The sequence below is a fragment of the Emys orbicularis genome, chromosome 5 (assembly GCF_028017835.1).
Source record: "Emys orbicularis isolate rEmyOrb1 chromosome 5, rEmyOrb1.hap1, whole genome shotgun sequence".
NCBI classification, from domain to species: Eukaryota; Metazoa; Chordata; order Testudines; family Emydidae; genus Emys; species Emys orbicularis.
Window position 1 is genome coordinate 46,838,345 of NC_088687.1, and position 21,664 is coordinate 46,860,008.

At 41.0% G+C, this 21,664-nt stretch overlaps 1 protein-coding gene across 1 annotated transcript in view; it reads right to left on the minus strand.

The window, feature by feature from the left end:
- The window catches only part of LOC135879650 (WD repeat-containing protein 64-like), a 53,387-nt gene extending 36,703 nt beyond the window's left edge, over window positions 1-16,684 (minus strand). Inside the window, exons 1-9 of the mRNA XM_065405703.1 lie at window positions 16,673-16,684; window positions 12,399-12,587; window positions 10,646-10,734; window positions 8,143-8,235; window positions 7,624-7,669; window positions 6,880-6,926; window positions 5,219-5,336; window positions 3,022-3,091; window positions 92-332 (exon numbers count right to left, since the gene is read on the minus strand). Coding sequence (XP_065261775.1) covers window positions 92-332; window positions 3,022-3,091; window positions 5,219-5,336; window positions 6,880-6,926; window positions 7,624-7,669; window positions 8,143-8,235; window positions 10,646-10,734; window positions 12,399-12,587; window positions 16,673-16,684 — 905 coding nt within the window. The remainder of the gene's footprint in view (window positions 1-91; window positions 333-3,021; window positions 3,092-5,218; window positions 5,337-6,879; window positions 6,927-7,623; window positions 7,670-8,142; window positions 8,236-10,645; window positions 10,735-12,398; window positions 12,588-16,672) is intronic.
- Between the last annotated feature and the right edge of the window lie 4,980 nt (window positions 16,685-21,664).

Below are 21,664 nucleotides of genomic sequence, written 5' to 3' on the forward strand. Positions count from 1 at the left end.
TTGAACATCTTAAAAAATACATTGTTAGTGCTACCGTAAACAAATAATACATGAAAACTGACTAACACTGGTTAGTCCTTCAGCCACCTACCCAGGAACATAAGGATTCCATAGACGAATATTCCGGTCCAAACCGCCAGTCACAAGAATATTACTTTCTTTACAGAAGTCAAAGGCCTTGACCCCTCTGTGCACTTTGAATTGGGATTCATCGCAGTTAAAGCGCCTTGGAGGAGAAGCCCCACCTGGCAGAGAGCACTTGGTTGGAATGCTGCTGGAGTCCATCAGAATCCTCAAACGATGCTGCACATCTTTAGTTCCATTGACACAGCCTGTGCGAGAAAAATTGGAAATGAGAAAAATAAACTCAAACATGCTCTTTTCAATTAAAAACATTAAAAACAAATGGCAAGGTCCCAATCCTGCAAAGGCACAAGTGCTTAACTTTACTCGTGCAAGAAGTCCCATTGAGGTCAATGGGAATACTCATGTGTAGATAAAGTTAGGTATGGGTGGAAGTGTTTACAGGATTGGGGTCTGTGTTGCGAGGATGAAGATCCAAAGCTGTTAAAGAGAGTGCATACATAGAATGCAAAAGTACCATTTAAAAGTCAAATGTTTGAAAAATCATTTTCTCCTTTTACCTATATGCAAGGCTGCTGGGTTGTCACAGTGGTAAAAATATCTCTGATACTATGATTTTGCTGTTTATCCATGACTTTTCTTTGTGTCCATAATTTTAATAAACTCACCGCACAGCAGCAGCTCCTGTCCTGCGGGTCTGGGTGTGGCTCCCCGTTCTGTTCGGCGTGACCGGATGCAGAAGGCTGCAGCACCACTCAGGTTTGGCCCTGCTATCCCACTATCAGGACAAAGGGCCAAACCTGAGCAGGACTGTGACGCTGTGCACCAGGTTGCAATATCTGGAGCAGGGAACAGCCCAGACATGTAGAACGGGAGCTACTGCTGTGGGGTGGGCTTACTCTGCAGCCTCGCTCCACCCCACAGGGGCAAGACCTAACTTCCTCCCGCACATGGCTCCTTCACTTTAGATGGCACTTCCATGACTTTACACCCCATTTTCCCCCTTAAGCCCTTGACTTTTACTAAATGTACTGACTGCTCTGTGATTATTTGATAATAAAATGCTGTCACAAATCTGCAGCCCTCCCTATATGCCAAGAGCTCAGTGCAAAACTAAGTGAAAGTTGGTGGTTTCTCTCGGAGTTTGTTTGAATGTCAAAGCAAAAATACAGAATAATGTTTATAGCCCTTTTCATGTTCAAAGCACCTTACAACCATTATCTAATTTGAGTACCACAATACCCGTTTCGGGTAGGTAATTTAAACCCGTCCTGCAAGGTGCCCCTTACAGGAAGACCCCTGTATCCATGCAGGGCTGTGCTGCTTGGAGGATCAGGGCCTAAGCATTATTTAGCTGGATTATCCCATTCCACAGAAAAACCCAGCATGAGCAAGGCAAGAAAAGTCTGAGGTGCCCTTCTCAAGTTTTTTCACCCGATTGTTTTGTAGGGGTGTGACGGTCCACGCCCCTAAGGTTGCGAGCGGCGTGGACTATCCGCCACCGTCCGTCAAATAGCCCTTCCGTCCAGGGCAGTATGGCCTAGCGGCCAGAGTCTATGACGTCCCCTTTTCCTCAAGGAGACGCGGCCTGACGGCAGGAGTCTGTAACACAGCCCTCGGGCGGAGGGTAGCGTGGCCTAGCGGCCAGAGTCCAGGAAGCAACCCTCGGGCGGAGGGTAGCGTGGCCTAGCGGCCAGAGTCCAGGAAGCAACCCTCGGGCGGAGGGTAGCGTGGCCTAGCGGCCAGAGTCCAGGAAGCAACCCTCGGGCGGAGGGTAGCGTGGCCTAGCGGCCAGAGTCCAGGAAGCAACCCTCGGGCGGAGGGTAGCGTGGCCTAGCGGCCAGAGTCCAGGAAGCAACCCTCGGGCGGAGGGTAGCGTGGCCTAGCGGCCAGAGTCCAGGAATTGGGGTGCGACAGCCCCACTAGGGGGGCCCCGACCCGGGGCCCTAACAGTAGCGTAGTGCTTTTTCACCAACTCAGCGGGGGGTTCTGACCGAAACACGCTGAATTTCCCCGGGGGGGCGGGGGGGAGTGTTCTTCATCTCTCCTTCCTCCATCATCATTTAGGAAGCAAACACCATAGTGATTTGCTCTACCCATAAAGGGCATTGAGAAATGTCATCTGGAGTAATGTGTTACAGTATTGTTATAAATTAGTTTTAAATAATGGGGTGACAAATGGTAACTTGTGTCCTTATGCTAAGATGGCTTTTTGTTCTCAGGGATAATGACAGTAATGAAATTTTGGAAGCTAAAGAGGCAGATACATGCTCTCATGTCACAGAGATGCCCTATACAGTATGAACTGAAAAACAGTAACGAAATTGTAACTGGGGTTTCAGCCATGCATAGTATAAAGTAATTGATAATTTATTCAGAGAGATTTCAAATCTCACAGTGTGGCATATTGGTGCTCTTCTAATCACCTGAATGACCTCAGCAATATTAGATCTCTCCACATTGCACTGTTTTAGGGACCCAGATCATTTGCAAATTAAAGTGCCTGTAAAAAATGGAAACAACCCAATAGTTTTAAGTCCTCATACACAATGATTTGCAGCTTACTCTTTTTTTAATAAGCAGTTTGACAGAGAATGGAGCAGCATTTTAGCACCACAGTTTAAAAAATACTGAATAGAGTTTAAAATGACATAGGCCATTAGAGCCAGGTAACCAAACTGCAGCACTGCTGTGCAGAGAAATCTGTCTTTTAAGAATGGCGTTAGGACTCTTCCTCCTACAAGCCAGAAGGCCCCTTGCGAGATAACATTCTGCACTGTGGTGAACCTTTGACATCCTTATGGACTTTGAAAATGAAACTGATCAGGACAGGGTCATCCTCTTAAGAAACTGCTGGGATTCAAGGGCAAGCCTTCCTTCCTACAGAGGTTATTTCAACTTGTGACAAGTTTCTTCTGCTTGTGAATTTTCACTTACCTATAACTAGTGCTGTATAATCATCATTTGAACTGGATATAATGGATTCTATAGAATGAATGTATTTGATCTGCAACAGATAACAGAAAAAAATGCAGAATTTTTCAGTAAATGCCTGACACGCTTTTCATGCTTAACTGTGTTTTTTTAAAAAGACTTGTATACTCTTATATCTAGACACATTTATGGCCAAATTCAAAAAGGTACTGGGGCGTTGTTCCACTCAGTGTTGCAATGGCTGACCCTTAGGTGCCCTGCCGCCCTGTGGAGAATTAGGTACCTAAGAAAGGGATCCTCAGAAGCCAGCAAGCTGAGTTAAGCTATCCAGAAGTGAAATGTGAGGAAAGGGCTTTGGCCCAGATCCTCACAGGTATTTAGGCGCTTGATGGGCCAGAAGTAGGTATCTCCCTCCACTCGTGATTCTCAGCCATGAACCCTCTCCTGGAATTGCATGTCTAAGCCAGGTCAGCCCTTTCTTGTGGAGGAAGGGGACCTCAACCCTGAATAGTCAATAGCTTAATGGTCGTCTTCTTAGCATATGCGCAACGTGCCTCAGGTGGCACATGACCAGGATTCATCACCTTATTTGGTCTGCTGGTGGGATCATCAATTTCCCCAGCTTGGGCTGGGTACTGATGGGGAGTGAGACATGAACACTGATCCATGCCCTCCAGCTTAATGGTTAGGGCACACAACTATGATGTGGGAGAGCTTGGTTCAAGTCCTTGCTCCAAATTTGGCAGAGAGGGGACTTGAACCCAGGGTTCCCACTTTCCAGGTGAGTGTCCTAAACACCCTAGGTGGGAGAGAGAGAGATTTTCTCTCTTGGCTGTCTTTTATATCAGGTCTTGGGCATGCTCAAAAGCAGGCCTAAGGAATAGTCCCTGCTGGTGACAGAGATAACCTCTGCCTAGTTTGAGAATCCTGCTTTGGGGATTCTGGGACTTTGGCTTGAGCTAGGGCTTTGAGCAGCTTGCTGGCTGTGGGAGAGAGTCACTATTTAGGTGGCTTTGTGAATGCTGACAAGTGGAAGCTTAGGCACCTATGGGGTGAGGTAACAGTTGAGCAGACATTTTGATGGGGTCAGTAGTGTCTAAATGCTGGACTTAGGCACCTAAGTACTTTTGTGAATCCTGGGCCATAGGGAATAAGGCATGATGCTGTTATTGACAATAGTGAAAACTGTGTGCTAGTCTCTCAAACACAGCCTGGAAAGTCCGGCATGAAAGGTCCACTCACAAAACACATGAAGCAGCTGACATGAAACAGCCCCCTACACCAAAAATGTTACATATGGTATTAACTTCAAATGAAAACATCATCAGCCACGGAGGCCAGACCAATCGATCTCCTACATGACAAACCAGAGTCCTTGTTTTATCAAGCTGGATTCTCAGTTCTGGTGTTTCATTTCTGAGGTCACCAAAGGCTGGGAGTGCTACAGAAGCAGCATGCGCCACCCAAGGGGGAGAATGGGCTTTTTTAGATTCACGGTGACTTTGGTCAAACAAGGAGCAGTATTGTTGGGCTCCAAAAGGAATTACCCCCGGTCCTACTCCCGTGGCAGAATGGTGGGCAGGAAATGAACTGGGAGGAAATCTGTGTTGAATTCCCAGCTCTGCCATAACATTTCCTGTTTGACCTTCGGCAAATCACTTAATCTAGCGGTGCCTCAGTTTCCCCAACTTCAAATAATGTGGGGACACAATAATACTTCCTTTCCATCATGCTTTTTCTGTCTTGTCTATTTAGACTGTAAGCTATTTGGGGCAAAAATTGTCTCTAACTATGTATAGGTTCACTACCTAGCACAATGGGAACTCGAACTCAGCCGGAGCCTTTGGGTGCTACTGTACAAAAAATAATAAAGGGGTGATAGTATTCAGAGACGTGGAATACGCCACTAAAAAGGGGAGGGTGGCTGGGACGGTGAGGGAAGGAGGAACTCAGCTACTCTGTAATCCTTTCCAAAGTAATACATAGTTTTAGCTATTTAGCAATGATGTATATGGTAACAATCATCATTTCATAGTCAATGCATTAATAATACTATTGAAATGTACAAATGAAAGGTGCGCTACAGGAGGCTTGCAAAGAAAACAATAACAATAAAATGTACTGAGAAGTTAGGAAGTAGAATGAAATTTAGGCTCCCAAATACAAAACACTCCTAACACTGCAAATCAAGTTCTCTTACCTTGGTCACCCAATCATTATGAACCTTCCAGCGAATGAAGGTGATATTTCTACTGTCATTAATGTTCTCCATGGAAACACTGGGGATTTCCTCCACAGCTGGACACTTTGTCCAATTCCTATAGTCATGGAAAACTGTTGGTAACTGAGGGAATTGAGTTTGTTTTGTTTTGTTTTATAAACTGATTCTTTTAAATAAAATGATTTGGTTTCCCAGTGCCTCGGACCTCATTTATAACTGTGCAAACCATTCTCTTGAATCAGACATTCACTTTGCACAGGTGTTAAATGAATAACAATACAAGATGCAAGGCAGTTGAACATCAAGCCCCAAGCCTTTGCTAACGAGACTGGAATGAAGGAGATGTCTGAAAATCAACTCTTATAATTGAATACTCTTGGCTATTACTCTCAAAGTAGTATCAAGAGGGTAGGAGCCCATTGTGGTGGGTACTGTACAAACATAAAACAAAAATGGGACCATCCCAAAGAGCTAGATTTCTGAGTATAAATTATAGTATTATAAAATAGAATTCTGCTCTCACTTAGCCAGGTGAACATAAGGAGCAACTCCACTGAAATCAATGGAGTTACACTGTCAAAGTGGTATAAGCGAGACAGAAATTATAAAACCAATTTGTTCTTAATTAAATGGATACTACAAGTAGCTTAGGCCAAAATTGTAGATTTTTTTTTGGTTAAAAATAATATAAAAATGACTAAATCGGATATTAAATGCAATTGTAATGGATTTTTTATTTCAATAACAGAATCCCTTGCTGTGTTTAGTCTAATCATTCCAGCATTGTGTCAATTAGCACATCAGAATCAGGAAGTGGAACTGTTTGAAAACTTCTGAGAGCAATATACATCCCTTCTTCTTCCCCTACACTTCAACATCCAGCCACTCACTCCCAACAACTAGTGTTATATATGGAGATATATACCTATCTCACAGAACTGGAAGGGACCCTGAAAGGTCATCGAGTTCAGCCCCCTGCCCTCACTAGCAGGACCAAGTACTGATTTGCCCCAAATCCCTAAGTGGCCCCCTCAAGGACTGAGCTCACAACCCTGGGTTTAGCAGGCCAATGCTCAAACCACTGAGCTATCCCTGCCCCCTAGGCTGTACGTTACACCACAAACCTAAGAACGAGACAGAATTCACTTCAGCAGCCTGTCACTGGTGCTTCTCAACTGACCAATGGGCTCATTGTTCAGCCACAAGACCCTCCTCCCATCACTGGCTCTTTCTCCTCTCTGGTCTATAAGCTTTTATAAACATAGTTTTAAACGTTAATTGTTTATCTCTACAGCCTTTAGAGAATGTAAAGCACTGTTTTAAAATGATGGGTATTTATTATCATTGCCATCAACTGAAGCATTCATAGGTGCTCAGGTGTTGGTAGCTAGCCAGACACTAGTGATCTAATGAGTTAATGAAATTCACCATCTGACAGCTGGATTCCCTAGAGCTGCATCTTGTGCATTAGTACATCTGAGACTCAAAGAAAGATCCTTATGGCCCTTGGAAGCACTTCTAGCAACTTAGTTGAAAGGTGGCTTCCTCTAGGCCAAGCCACTAGAGCTGTGCTAAGCTTGCTTGAGCTGGGTAGGATTCTTCGCATCATCTTCTGTTGAGATCTAGAACTAATTACATACCTCAGTGTTTCTCCCACAGAAGAGATCAAGATGATGTTAACACAGCCCTAGGGAACAAAATGTCAACAAGTTAGCACCCATAACGAAGAGACATAGGCTAGGTCTACACTACCCGCCTGAATCGGCGGGTAGAAATCGATCTCTTGGGGATCGACTTATCGCGTCTCGTCAGGACGCGACAATCGATCCCCGAATCGACGCGCTTACTCCACCAGCGGAGGTGGGAGTAAGCGCCGTCGACTGGGAGCCGCGGCAGTCGATTTTGCCGCCGTCCTCACAACAGGGTAAGTCAGATCTGATACGTCGAATTCAGCTACGCTATTCGCGTAGCTGAATTTGCGTATCTTAAATCGACCCCCCCCTGTAGTGTAGATGTAGCCTGAGTAAGAGTTCACATTTCACCTATAACATCATGAAGATTTAAAGCACATGTTCAGTTTTAAACTCTTGGTTTAAAAAGACATTTTTGTTTCTAGCATTGAATTCCCAGTCAAAACATTCCTGCTTGCTTTAAACATTTTACTGGATTGTTCCCAACTATGCTTCCCATTAGTCAACGTATTCACATATTAGTCAGCTTCACTATCATAAACAGCAAAGATGATTAAAACAAAACAAAAGAAAAAAACCCTATTCTCAGGGAGTATGTTTAGGCTATACAGGCTAACTTGTTATACTAAAGTAACATTTCTTCTACTATATTTTAACTAAACTGAACATACTGTACAAATATAACAAACATACCTGTTCATCACCATACAATATTATGCATTCATCTTCCTCTCGAACACTTCATAAAAGGATAAACAGATTTTTACAAGGCATTCAATAAAGCAGCCATTCCCCGTATAGTCAAAGATTAATTTATGTAATAAAAATCATAAGATTAATTACAAGTAATATTGCTTATTTTGTGGAATAAATGAGATAATAATACAGCTAATATCTGCACTCTTCTCTATAACTGCAGACACAGGGTACAATCCTGGCTCCACTGAAGTCAGTGGTTAAACTTTCCTTGACTTCAGCAGAGCCAGGTTTTCAGCCACAGTCTATACCACAAACAGCTTAAAACTCAATGGCATTGCTGAAACACACAAAAGATACAGGAAAAAAATTCACTATTGGCATAACAGGCTCAACTCCAATATTTTAATGAAGCTGCACTGGCACATGCCAGCAGTAAATGTGGCCCCAAATGTTCATCGGGAACAGAATATCCTGTCATCTTTGATAATAATTGATATGAATAGCAGATCATACCTGTAATCTAGGTGTAGAGGCATTGTTTCAAGGCCAATGATTTGACAGTATGGTTCAAAGTTGGAAAGTTCATATAGACGTATCTCTCTGTCACTGAAACATTCATGAAACACCATGGATTTTACTTAATACACTAGAATACATGAAATACTGGCTTTTTAATAAACAATAATAATTTGCACTACTATCATACCTTTAATTAATATTATTAATAATCCTACCTCTATGGAAGAAATATTATGTCCATTTTACAGATGGACCAAAGCACAGAGATGTTAAGTCTGATGTGCTTCTCAGATTGAAGTAAATCAGGAGAAACTTGACTGAAATCAGTTTATTTTCACTCATGTAAAATTGGTGTAGGAGAAGAGAATCAGGCTAGAGTGTCAGAGGCAGAACCAGGAATAATGCTAAACAGTCCTAGCTGTTCCTTGTTCTAGTCACTACAGGATACTCCCTCTCATGGAGATTTCATGATTAGTCAGACAGATGAGCCCAGTTTCCCTTCATCCGTGTTATCTGTGAGGATCATGTAATAATGAAGAGACCAAGGGCAAGTCTACACTTAAAAGGCTACAGTGATGCAGCTGCAATGCTTCATTGAAGACGCTACCTACGTAGAAGGGAGGGCTTTTCCCATCGGCGTAGATACTCCACGCCTCCTTGAGAGGGCAATAGCTATGTTGACGGGAAAAGCCCTCCCATCGACACAGTGCTGTCTACACTGGGAGTCAGGTCAGTATAAGTCGCTCAGGGGTGTGAAAAATCCACCCCCCTGAACGATGCAGTTATACCAACATAAATTGCTAGTGTAGACCAGCCTAAAATTATATGGGTCTCCTCTAAATGCACTCATATATCTCTAAAAACCTCTCATTAATCCTAATATCCGATCCCATATAATTTACTCTGAAAGTAATGTGGGTACATTAACAGATGAATATAGCATTCAGTCAAGAAGCCGCCTGAGCAATTGGAAGTGGTAAAATACAGTTATTAAAAAAAAAAAAAAGTTGGCTACAGAGAGGAAAAGAAAGAGAACAGAAATTCTGCTCGTTACATCAGTGTTATGCTGCAATAAGATGTTACAAATAGCCTGGCAGAATGTTATGAAAAAGTTCTAAAGGAAAACTATGTGATCAATCTCTGAACACAGCAAAAGAGAATATTAGGGAGGAACACTAACAAAAACATAGCTTTTTGTTTAAGAACTGATATTTCAAAGTGCTCTAAAATCTCCATGCACAGACCAAAGGACTCCAGATTTGTAACACTAACCATTCCCTAGATCTTGCTGATGAAAAGTAAGGACCTATAAGTAGCTGAGTTGTATTTAACACTTTTGAACCTCTGAATTCCAGGTGACTACTGTCTCTTTTCTATTCACTTTGGATAAAATACTTTGATACTTTGCTGTGAATAAAATGGAAGAAATGCAATTTTTTCTTTCAGAGAGAATTTTGATCCTGAATATGAGGAGCCAAATTCAGCCCTGGTGCAAGGAAGCACAACTTCTGACTTCAGCGGAGCTGTACCTGCGTACACGAAAGCTGAATTTGGCTCAAAAGTATTTTCATTCTTGAGAGCATGGTCTTATTTGCTTCAAAAGAGTCACAAAGTTGAAGAAGCTGAAAAACTGAAGTTACATCAAAGTTTTCCAGAGAGAGAGGGAAACTACACATTTAAGTGGTGGCCTGTCATCCTGCTATAATTAACTAAAATTTTACTTCCTGCCTCAAAAAACCTCTATGCTGATAGTGAAGAGCCAGGCTTTTAAAGATGAGGTGAACTTCAGCAGTTACACAGGCACTCTCATCCTAGGAACCAGGGCCGGCTCCAGGGTTTTTGCCGCCCCAAGCGGCGCAAAAAAAAAAAAAAAAAAAAAGCCGCGATCGCGATTTGTGGCGGCAATTCGGCGGGAGGTCCTTCGCTCCGAGCGGGAGTGAGGGACCGTCCACCGAATTGCCGCCGAACAGCTGGATGTGCCGCCCCTCTCAGAAGTGGCCGCCCCAAGCACCTGCTTGGTAAGCTGGTGCCTGGAGCCGGTCCTGCTAGGAACATAGGATTTGCCAAATCGGATCCATACATTCATCCATAGACGTGGTATGCTTCACCTGGCAGTGGTTAATACTTGATGCTTCTGAGGAAGACATTAAACCCTTTGAGTGACAACAGATGTATCTTGTAGTGCTATGCTGTATATGGGGGAAAATACTAATCCTGAATTCTACAATTTACCCATTCAGATTGCACATATTCAATATCCTTATCAATTGTCTAGGGACTGGACTGAGGCCGCTCACTGGTCTTGAGATAGAAAATTAGAATAAATATAAGGTTCACATTTCCAACAAAGGCATGTTCCCCTTTTCTGACCCATTCATCCTTTAAAAGAAAACATCATTCATCCGTGTTGAAGAGGCTGTATTTTGTTAAAGTCCAAAGTACTGTTCAAATGTGAGTGTTTCATTCATACTCAGAAGTCCAGCAAAGGGTTACTTACCAGGTTCCAATAATCAGCTTATTGTACTGAGGCATTAAAGTTGAATCTGAAATCCATTTCAGTTTTCTGTTTAATACTTTGTTTTCATCCTGCAGTCCAAAAGGAAATTGCCAAGAACTTAATGTGAGATGAAAATACATTAAAAAATCAAAGTGCATAGGTTCAATGTACGGATAAATACAAATATTTGATTTCTGAAAAATACATAAAGGAAAAATGCTAATTAGAACAAGAATTCAGATACAGCATGAGATATTAGGAGTGGGTGGGTGAGGTTCTGTGACCTAAAATGTGCAGGAGGTCAGCCTCTGATCACGATGGTCCCTTCTGATCTTGAAGTCTATGAGTCTATCAATTAATTGGGTGATTGCTGTGTGATTATATAGAGCTCAGCTGGCCTATTAAGGAAGGAATTCTGCCTCAGGGAACCCTGTGCAGTCCTTAGTATTTGACCATTGTGACCACTGGTGCACTTGACAATACACAATGTTAGTCTAACAAAGACTAGAGAAGGACTGCTAGTTTACCCTGGCTTTGCAGTATGATGTGAAGGTTAAAAAATTCTGGCTGTGTTGGACTGAGGATGAACCATGGAGCTGTGAATTCTCAGCCTCAGTCTCTAGTGCAAACACCTTGCTGCCAGTTTGTAAATCTGTGGACTGGCAACTCTAGTGTCCCTGCTCAGCCAGCTGCTAGGAAAAGAACTCAGAGGTTGCGTCATAAATACACAGGACCCAAACTATACAAAGTTTTAGGGCTCAAAACCAGCATCTGGAATCGCACTCAGATTTGAATTGGAAGCTAGTTCAGTCTCTGGAGCATGGGTATAATACACTCCAGGTGAAAAACACTGCTACGTAAATGGGTGCTGTTCAAGCCACTACCCAGTAGAATATATTGTAGTACTTAATGTTGCCAAGCTCATCTGTTTCTTCAGGCATTTTGGCAGGCTAATTTACAGAGGGGTAGGGTATCAATGCAATGGGGTATTGGTTTACTATGTGATTGTGCCTGGGAGGTAAGGGTTGAAGCTGAGATCTGTATAATTCAGATGTGCAACTAAATAGTGGGAGAGCACACAGAGCTTTTTAGGTGCCTTTTTTTATTTTATAAATCTAAATAAATATGGAGGCAGCAAAGGCATGGATAACTATCAAAAGGAAAGGCCACAGCTTCCTAACCAAGCAAAATTGGGAGTGTGTGGAGGTTTATTTGGATTTGGCCTAAACTAACACTTGGTGAAACACACATGCCAACACTTCTGCTCTTGCAAATAGCAGCATAATGCCTTTACAGATAACACATCTAACTAACAAGATCTTTTATTTATCTTCATCTGAAAGATTTATTTATTGTGATTTATAATGTTAATATCTCATGTAATATATGGGTTGCAGTATTAACACACCACTGTGAATTGCAAAAATCCACCAAGTACGTTCCAGAGTTTGACATCAAATCAGCTAATCTACCAGATTGAACCAATCATCAATTAATGGGACTTTACTGACAGTAAAAACTAAGCTTTCCATCACTTTAAAAATTCTGTGAAACTGCTGCTTCCAAATAACAAAAATGAGTTTCTCCTCTCTGACATCAATATGAGTTCTGAAATTTAAATGTGATATTCTATGTGGAAACACTTAATTTCTAGGGTCAGAGAAGATTCTGAGGCATCACCAACTATATAGCTTTCTTTAAATGACATTCTTTTTAAAAACAAAACAAAACAAAACAAACAAACAAAACTCACAAGTATAAGCTGACTTTTCTTCAATTTTAAGTTTCTGGTCCAGATGGAAACCAATCCATCCTGCCCAACACCTATGATGTTATTATCCACTGTAGGAGAGATGTGGAGGAGGGGTTCTCTGTGTGGCAACTCTGACACTGTAGGTAGATGGTGAAATGATATTTGCTTGGTCCTTGGTTGGTACTCTTCCTTCACATGGCAATACAGTTACATGTGAAAACAAATCACATTCAATAAAGTTACACCAAAATATAGCTTGTCTGAGATTCCCTTTAAATATATAATTACACACTTATACAAACCTAACACTAAAAACTTGTAACAGAAGTTCTAATCCAGTTTGTGTTGAAGTTAATGGGAGTTTTTCAGAATTGGGTCCAGTTTCTTTGTTTTGATACTAACACATAAGGACTCATGCAGCAATTCATAAAATTCATGAAATTTGTTCACTGTACAAGCATGATGCTAGTTAGCTCATTCATTTGTGTTGTCAAAACAATCTCATGAAGACATGAATGCAAATCTATTGAGAACTCATTTTGAGATTCTGAATATCAAGTTATGGTGCCAAACAGGACGGGATAGGGGCCCTTCAGAGTCCTCATATGCAGCACTTCATTCAGTTGCAGGAGGTGAATGTTGTGTGATGGGAGTTCAGGAAGTGACTCACAGGAGTTGAGCATGTTACTTCCAGTGTCTTTGCAAACTGATACAAAGTCACCTGCTGAAGATTTCAAAAAATGTGCACAATGAAAACTGAAGCCATGAGAAAAGCCAACTGTCAGTGAACCTTCTAAGTGAGGCTTCTTCAAGGGACAGAAGGTAGGCCACACCTCTTTTCAATTTTTCAGGGGGCAACTTGATTTCTTCTCTCATCCTGCAATTTGCTTGTTTGGGTCTTGTGGGGGGAGTGAAGGACAACTAGTATATTAATGTCCCTCTAAACCCAGAGTGCCACACTTGCTATCCCTTCCATATTTTAGTAGAGGGACTAAAAAGCTTCTTTGACCTTTTAAGTCACCCTTTCCCAGACTACACTGCAGGAATAAGAAATCCATGTTATGTCACAGGGGACAGTTTCTACAGAATAGGAATTGTTCCTGGAAAATCCATCATTTCCATGAGAATGAGTCCAGACTTCCAGCATTTCAAATCCTCTTACAGACCTAAAATGTATTTTACCCCAACTTGGTAAATAAGACAACATGAAACACAACATATCTTGAAGATATTTACCCAAATTTAAGGAAGGTTTAGAGGAAATAAGCAGTCTTTAGATTACTTTGACTCAAGTTCCAGAGTGAGGAGCCTGGGATCACTACCACTTGTAAGTGATGTGCTTGTTTCCCAGGGAAAATGCTGTGTGTTTGTGCTAAGAACGTAGATTTATTGATTTATAACTAAAAGGAAAAGCAAGCACCTACGGAGGGCGCCAGGCACCACTGGCATCATTTTTAAAGTACATTAATAAACAAAATAAACCACTGGAGCTTCCCCTAAAACAGAACATAAAATCAGTAACCAACTAGAGATATCAATCAGATCTAATCCCCAACACTCTCATGATACACCCACACTTATTAATAGAGAAACTCTCTGAGCCAGTGTCATGGGGCTGGCCCTGAGGGGAGTCAGATACCCAGCCTACCTGTGACAGGCTCTGCTGAAGGGAATGTGAGCCAACCCAGCTCCACCTCTGCACAGCTAACTGCCTACTGGACCTACTAAAAGGCTTAGGAGAGCTCAGTGGGGGAGGCTCATGAGGCAGAAGCAAGGGGAATTCCGGAGAGCCTATAGTAGCCAGAAGTGGTACTCTGAAGGCAGAGGGAGAAGGAATTCTGGTGCTCTCATCAGGCAGGCCTGGGAAAGACCCTAGCCTAGCAGAGGAAAGACTGTAATACCACTTCTGGCAGTGGAGAAATCTGAGACCTTAGAGCAGAAGCAGCTGCTGCTCGAAGCCAGAGACTTTTGTTTAGGGACTTTTAAGTTTTATCTGAGCTTTGAGGCCAGGGCCTTTAAATCCTTGTACAAGTGCTCCTTTCAGAAGGCTTTTATTAAAGGAAGAGCTACTACTGTCAAGTAAAGTGAACAGGAGTACTTGTGGCACCTTAGAGACTAACAAATTTATTACTCTGAAACCTGTCAAGTAAAGTGTTTGCCTTCTTCTTGATCAGTCTGTTAAAGTGATCTCACTGAGGGGGAAATTGAGACAGGCTACAGCAGAGACACACACGGCTGCAAGGAGGTGCTCAAAAGGTGATGGTGCCCCATTTACAGCCACTGATGCTAGTATTTAACAAATGTTGGCACACTAGAGAAGTTGCAGAGAACTGGAAAAAAGCTAAATGTTATACAAATATTCTTAAAAGGGTAAATGGGGATGACATGGGTAACTATAGGCTGGTTAGCCTGACTTTGATCCAAGGTAAAATCAAGGAAAAAGCTGCCGGGGGATGGAATAATTAAATAATGGCAGTATAATTAATACCAGTCAACATGGTATTATGGAAAATAGGTCTTGTCAAACAAACTTGATATTGTTTTTTGATGGTTTTAACTATGTTGATGTAGTCTTAGACTTTTGTAAGGCATTGGACATAGGACCACATACATCCTGATTAAAAAAATTACAAAATACAGATTTTAAAACATCAATGTAGCATTTATCAAACTGATTTAAAACTACCTAACAGATAATTTCAAAAAATAACTTTTAATGGGGAATCATTTTTAGTGGTGTTCCCCCTACGGATCAGTTCTTGGACCAATGTTGTTCAATATCTTTTCTAATTATTTGGAAGAAAACACAAAATCTTTACTGGTAAAAACTTGCAGATGACACAAACTGGAAAAGGAGTAAATTATAATAAGGACAGGTCAGCTCTAGAGGTAAACTGGACTCATTTGAACAACATGCATTTTAATAAAGCCAAATGCAGGGTCATACTATTAAGAACCAAGAGTGTAAGTCACGATTATAAGATAATGGACTATATTTTGAAAAGCAGTGACTCAGAAAAGGACTTGGGGTCAGAGAGGATAACATGTTTTCAGGGCAATGCTATGGCTTAGAGACCAAACGTGATCCTAGGATGTATACCCCAGGGAATACTGAGTAGAAGTTTTTACCACTGTATACCAGCATTAGTGAGACCATAACTGGAATCCTGTATTTGGTTCTGGTGTCTGCATTTCTAAAAAGGATGTTGACAAGTAAAGAAGAGTTCAGAGCTACAAGAATGATTGGAAGTCTGGAAAACCTGCCTTACAGGGAGATACAAAAGGATATAGATCTATTTAGCTTAACGGTTAAGAGGTAACTTGATCACAATCTGTATGTACCTATATAGGGAGAAAAATTTTGATAGTGCGGGGCTCTTTAAACTCACAGAAAAAGGTGTAATTCTGGCAGAAAAAGGTATTCCTGATTCAATGGCTAGTAGCTGAAACTAGATAAATTCAGGCTAGAATTAAGGTACAACTTTTTAACATTGAGGGTAATTTAACCTTTGGAACAGCTTACTTAAGGACATAGTAGATTCTCGGTCGCTTTAAGTGTTTAAATCAAGATGGGATGTCTTTCTGAATTATATGCTCTAGTTCAACCAGATACTGTTTTGATGCAGGAATCAGTGAGTGAAATTCTATGGCCTCTGTTATGTCAGAGATCAGACTAGATCATAATGGTCCCTTCTAACATTTTTTTTTTTAAATATATAACAGCTCTTAGTGGTCCCTTCATTCCCCAAAAGCCTGGGTTAAAACATGAGCCTTGCAGTGTGCCCTGAAGTTCAACTGATTTTGCTATTTCAAACTAATGGGGAGGAGAGGGAGTGAAATGCAGAGTTGTGGGCCCCTCAGGATAAACACTCTGCCAAAAGCCTCCACTGTATAGAAGGGATTCTAGTTTAAGCATCTCTGCTGAATACAGCTGCAGTTGAATGGCATGAGGAGAGAAGTTCTCTCTCTCTCCTATATGCAGATCCCAAGGGGAATTTTTAGCAGTAATACCTTGACAGCAAAGAGGCCAGTATTATTATGGATTTTAGAGAAGCAGGTGCAATTTGTCCAGAAGGAATCCTGGTATGACATACGATCTGATAATTAACTCAGATTAGTTAAAAAAAGGGAGAAAAGTAAATGTTGATCTAACAATTGACTAATAGCACCCATGGAGTTCAGGTTATGAAAACATACAGGAAGCAACCTTAAGCTTTTAGCAAAGAAATGTAAAGCTAAATTAGTATTACAGCTGGATTATAAACAAAAATTACCTTAAGAGCCATTGGTTAATTTCTTTGTTCAAGAATTGTCTTTCACTCTGAAAGCAATAAAGATATCTTTATAATAATGCTACTCAGCATTTTTAATGCTTTACAAACCAACTAATACATCTTCCAAATACCCCAAGGAAGTGGTAGGTATTATCTCCTTTTTACAGAGGAAACTAAAACATATTACAGACAAATTTTTCAAAAAGTGGCCACTAATTTTGGGGTCCTTAATTTTTTGCGTGTCCAACTTTACAGAGCTTGAGCTTGACTTTCAGATGTGCTGAGCACCTACATCTCTCACTGATTTCAACTGGAATGTTTGGTGCTCCGCACCTTTGAAAATCATGGCCTACACACCAACTCAATAGCCTAATTTGAAAATATTGGCCTAACGCAAGTCCACATATCGAGTCAATGTTTAGAACTCCCATCTCTCAGTCCCTTGCCCCATCTACTTGATAACAGCATCTCTCATCAGGATCATGTAGTAATTTGTCACGATATGCATACTTATTAAATGTTGTATAATGTAATGCCACCTCACAACTATTGTCTAAAAGTACTCTTTTTTTTTTTTTTTGGAAAGCTTTACTGCTCAAAAACACTTTAAAATTGTATTTCTTGATTAAAAATTTTGAGCAAGAATATTTCAATATATTAACAGCAGAGCAATTTTTAAACTAAGAGATGGGGGAAAGCCGATTGCTGCAGAGAAGCACGTGGATCAGACAGAGACTTCTCTTAGAGGAGAGTCTATTGATAGAGATTCTCTAGGTTTTAGTCAGGAGGAGAGGATGGAAGAGGATAAAGTAGGGGCCAGATCAGACGAGAAACATTCACATAAAAAAGAATCTGACATCAGAAAAGGGCAGACAAATAAACAGTGACAAGTTTTTAAAGTGCTTGTACACAAATGCTAGAAGTCTAAATAATAAGATGGGTGAACTAGAGTGCCTCGTGTTAAAGGAGGATATTGATATAATAGGCATTACAGAAACCTGGTGGAGTGAGGACAATCAATGGGACACAATCATTCCAGGGTACAAAATATATCGGAAGGACAGAACAGGTCGTGTGTGTGGGTGGGAGTGGGGGGGGAGTAGCACTATATGTGAAAGAAAATGTAGAATCAAATGAAGTAAAAATCTTAAATGAATCCACATGTTCCATAGAATCTCTATGGATAGTAATTTCATGCTCTAATAAGAATATAACAGTAGGGATCTATTATTGACCACCTGACCAGGACAGTGATAGTGACTATGAAATGCTAAGGGAGATTAGAGAGGCTATCAAAATAAAGAACTCAATAATAGTGGGGGATTTCAATCATCCCCATACTGACTGGGTACATGTCACCTCAGGAGGAAATGCAGAGACAAAATTTCTCAATACTTTAAATGAATGCTTCTTGGAGCAGCTGGTACAGGAAACCACAAGGTGAGAGGCAATTCTCGATTTAGTCCTGAGTGGAGTGCAGGATCTGGTCCAAGAGGTAACTATAACAGGACCTGCATGGAAATAGTGACCATAATATAATAACATTTAACATTCCTGTGGTGGGAAGAACACCTCAGCAGCCCAACATTCTGGCATTTAATTTCTGAAAGGGGAACCATGCAAAAATGAGGAGGTTAGTTAAACAGAAATTAAAAGGTTCAGTGACTAGAGTGAAATCCCTGCAAGCTGCATGGACACTTTTCAAGGGCACCATAATAGAGGCCCAACTTAAATGTATACCCCAAATTAAAAAACACAGTAAAAGAACTAAAAAAGAGCCACCGTGGCTTAACAACCATGTAAAAGAAACAGTGAGAGATAAAAAGGCATCTTTTAAAAAGTGGAAGTCAAATCCTAGTGAGGTAAATAGAAAGCAGCATAAACACTGCCAAATTAAGTGTAAAAATGTAAGAAGAAAAGCCAAAAAGGAGTTTGAAGAACAGCTAGCTAAAAACTCAAAAGGTAATAACAAAATGTGTTTTAAGTATATCAGAAGCAGGAAGCCTGCTAAACAACCAGTGGGCCCCTGGATGATCGAGATACAAAAGGAGCACTTAAAGATGATAAAGTCATTGCGGAGAAACTAAATGAATTCTTTGCTTCAGTCTTCATGACTGAGGATGTTAGGGAGATTCCCAAACCTGAGCCGTCCTTTGTCAGTGGTTTGAGCATTGGCCTGCTAAACCCAGGGTTGTGAGTTCAATCCTTGAGGGGGCCACCTAGGGATCTGGGACAAAATCACTACTTGGTCCTGCTAGTGAAGTCAGGGGGCTAGACTCGATGACCTTTCAGGGTCCCTTCCAGTTCTATGAGATAGGTATATCTCCATATATTATATTAGGTGACAAATCTGAGGAATTGTCACAAATTCAAGTGTCATTAGAGGAGGTTTTGGAATTAATTGATAAACTTAACAGTGACAAGTCACCGGGAACAGATGGCATTCACCCAAGAGTTCTGAAAGAACTCAACTGTGAAATTGCAGAACTATTAACTATGGTTTGTAACCTGTCCTTTAAATCGGCTTCTGTACCCAATGACTGGAAGATAGCTAATGTAACGCCAATATTTAAAAAGGGCTCTACAGGTGATCCGGCAATTACAGACCGGTAAGTCTAACGTCAGTACTGGGCAAATCAGTTGAAACAATAGTAAAGAAAAAATTGTCAGACACATAGAACATAAATTTTTGGGCAAAAGTCAACATGGTTTCTGCAATGGGAAATCATGTCTTATTAAGCTATTAGAATTCTTTGAAGGGGTCAACAAACATGTGGACAAGGGGGATCCAGTGGACATAGTGTACTTAGATTTCCAGAAAGCCTTTGACAAGGTCCCTCACCAAAGGCTCTTACGTAAATTAAGTTATCATGGGATAAGAGGGAAGATCCTTTCATGGATTGAAAACTGGTTAAAAGAAAGGGAACAAAGGGTAGGAATAAATGGTAAATTTTCAGAATGGAGGGGTGTAACTAGTGGTGTTCCCCAAGGGTCAGTCCTAGGACCAATCCTATTCAACTTATTCATAAATGATCTGGAGAAAGAGGTAAACAGTGAGCTGGCAAAGTTTGCAGACGATATTAAACTGCTCAGAGATCTACAACCTATCCTGAAAGATGATCCTTTACTCTCACAGATCTTGGGAGACAGACCTGTCCTCGCTTACAGACAACCCCCCAACCTAAAGCAAATACTCACCAGCAACCACACATCACTGAACAAAAACACTGACCCAGGAACCTATCCTTGTAACAAAGCCCGATGCCAACTCTGTCCACATATCTATTCAAGTGACATCATCATAGGACCTAATCACATCAGCCATACCATCAGGGGCTCGTTCACCTGCACATCTACCAATGTGATATATGCCATCATGTGCCAGCAATGCCCCTCTGCCATGTACATTGGCCAAACCGGACAGTCTCTACGCAAAAGAATTAATGGACACAAATCTGACATCAGGAATCGTAATACTCAAAAACCAGTGGGAGAACACTTTAACCTGTCTGGCCATTCAATGACAGACCTGCGGGTGGCTATCTTACAACAGAAAAACTTCAAAAACAGACTCCAACGAGAGACTGCTGAGCTGGAATTGATATGCAAACTGGATACAATCAACTCAGGATTGAATAAGGACTGGGAATGGCTGAGCCATTACAAACATTGAATCTATCTCCCCTTGTAAGTATTCTCACACTTCTTATCAAACTGTCTGTACTGAGCTATCTTGATTATCACTTCAAAAGTTTTTTTTCTCTTACTTAATTGGCCTCTCAGAGTTGGTAAGACAACTCCCACCTGTTCATGCTCTCTGTATGTGTGTATATATATATCTCCTCAATATATGTTCCACTCTATATGCATCCGAAGAAGTGGGCTGTAGCCCATGAAAGCTTATGCTCTAATAAATTTGTTAGTCTCTAAGGTGCCACAAGTACTCCTGTTCTTTTTGCGGATACAGACTAACACGGCTGCTACTCTGAAACCTGTTAAAATGATTAGGGGTTTGGAATGGGTCCCATATGAGGAGAGATTAAAGAGGCTAGGACTTTTCAGCTTGGAAAAGAGGAGACTAAGGGGTGATATGATAAAGGTATATAAAATCATGAGTGGTGTGGAGAAAGTGAATAAGGAAAAGTTATTTACTAGTTCCCATAATATAAGAACTAGGGGCCATCAAATGAAATTAATGGGCAGCAGGTTTAAAACAAATAAAAGAAAGTTCTTCTTCACACCGTGCACAGTCAACCTGTGGAACTCCTTGCCTGAGGAGGTTGTGAAGGCTAGGACTATAACAGCGTTTAAAAGAGACCTAGATAAATTCATGGAAGTTAAGTCCATTAATGGCTATTAGCCAGGATGGGTAAGGAATGGTGTCCCTAGCCTCTGTTTGTCAGAGGGTGGAGATGGATGGCAGAAGGGAGATCACTTGATCATTACCTGTTAGGTTCACTCCCTCTGGGGCACCTGGCATTGGCCACTATTGGCAGACAGGATACTGGGCTGGATGGACCTTTGGTCTGACCGAGTATGGCCATTCTTATGTTCTTATGTTTAACAAATATTGCAGAAAATTATAAGCAACCATACAATTAAAAGAAACTATTAAGAAATAAAGTAACTGTCAGATTTCTTGATTCTCCATTCAAGTCTTTCTTGTAAAATGTATGAAATTCCATGCTTACCCAGACACCTTTTGAAACTTAACTCTTGTGAAACTCTCACTTTCAAAGCACAGTAATCAAATGAAACCTAAATTGTCTACAAATTTAACTTGAGTTTAAATATCAATTCCCAAGTGGCTAATTTTTAAAATACTTAAAGCAAAATGACTGTGTAAAAAGTCTCTCTCTTACACACACACACACACACACACACACACGTATCCCACTAGCTAGCCTTGGTCTGTCTTTCTAGGAAGCATTTTTGTTAAACTCCTGTCCAGAGAATCAGGAATAAAATTGTAAATAGAAATGTTTTTGTAAA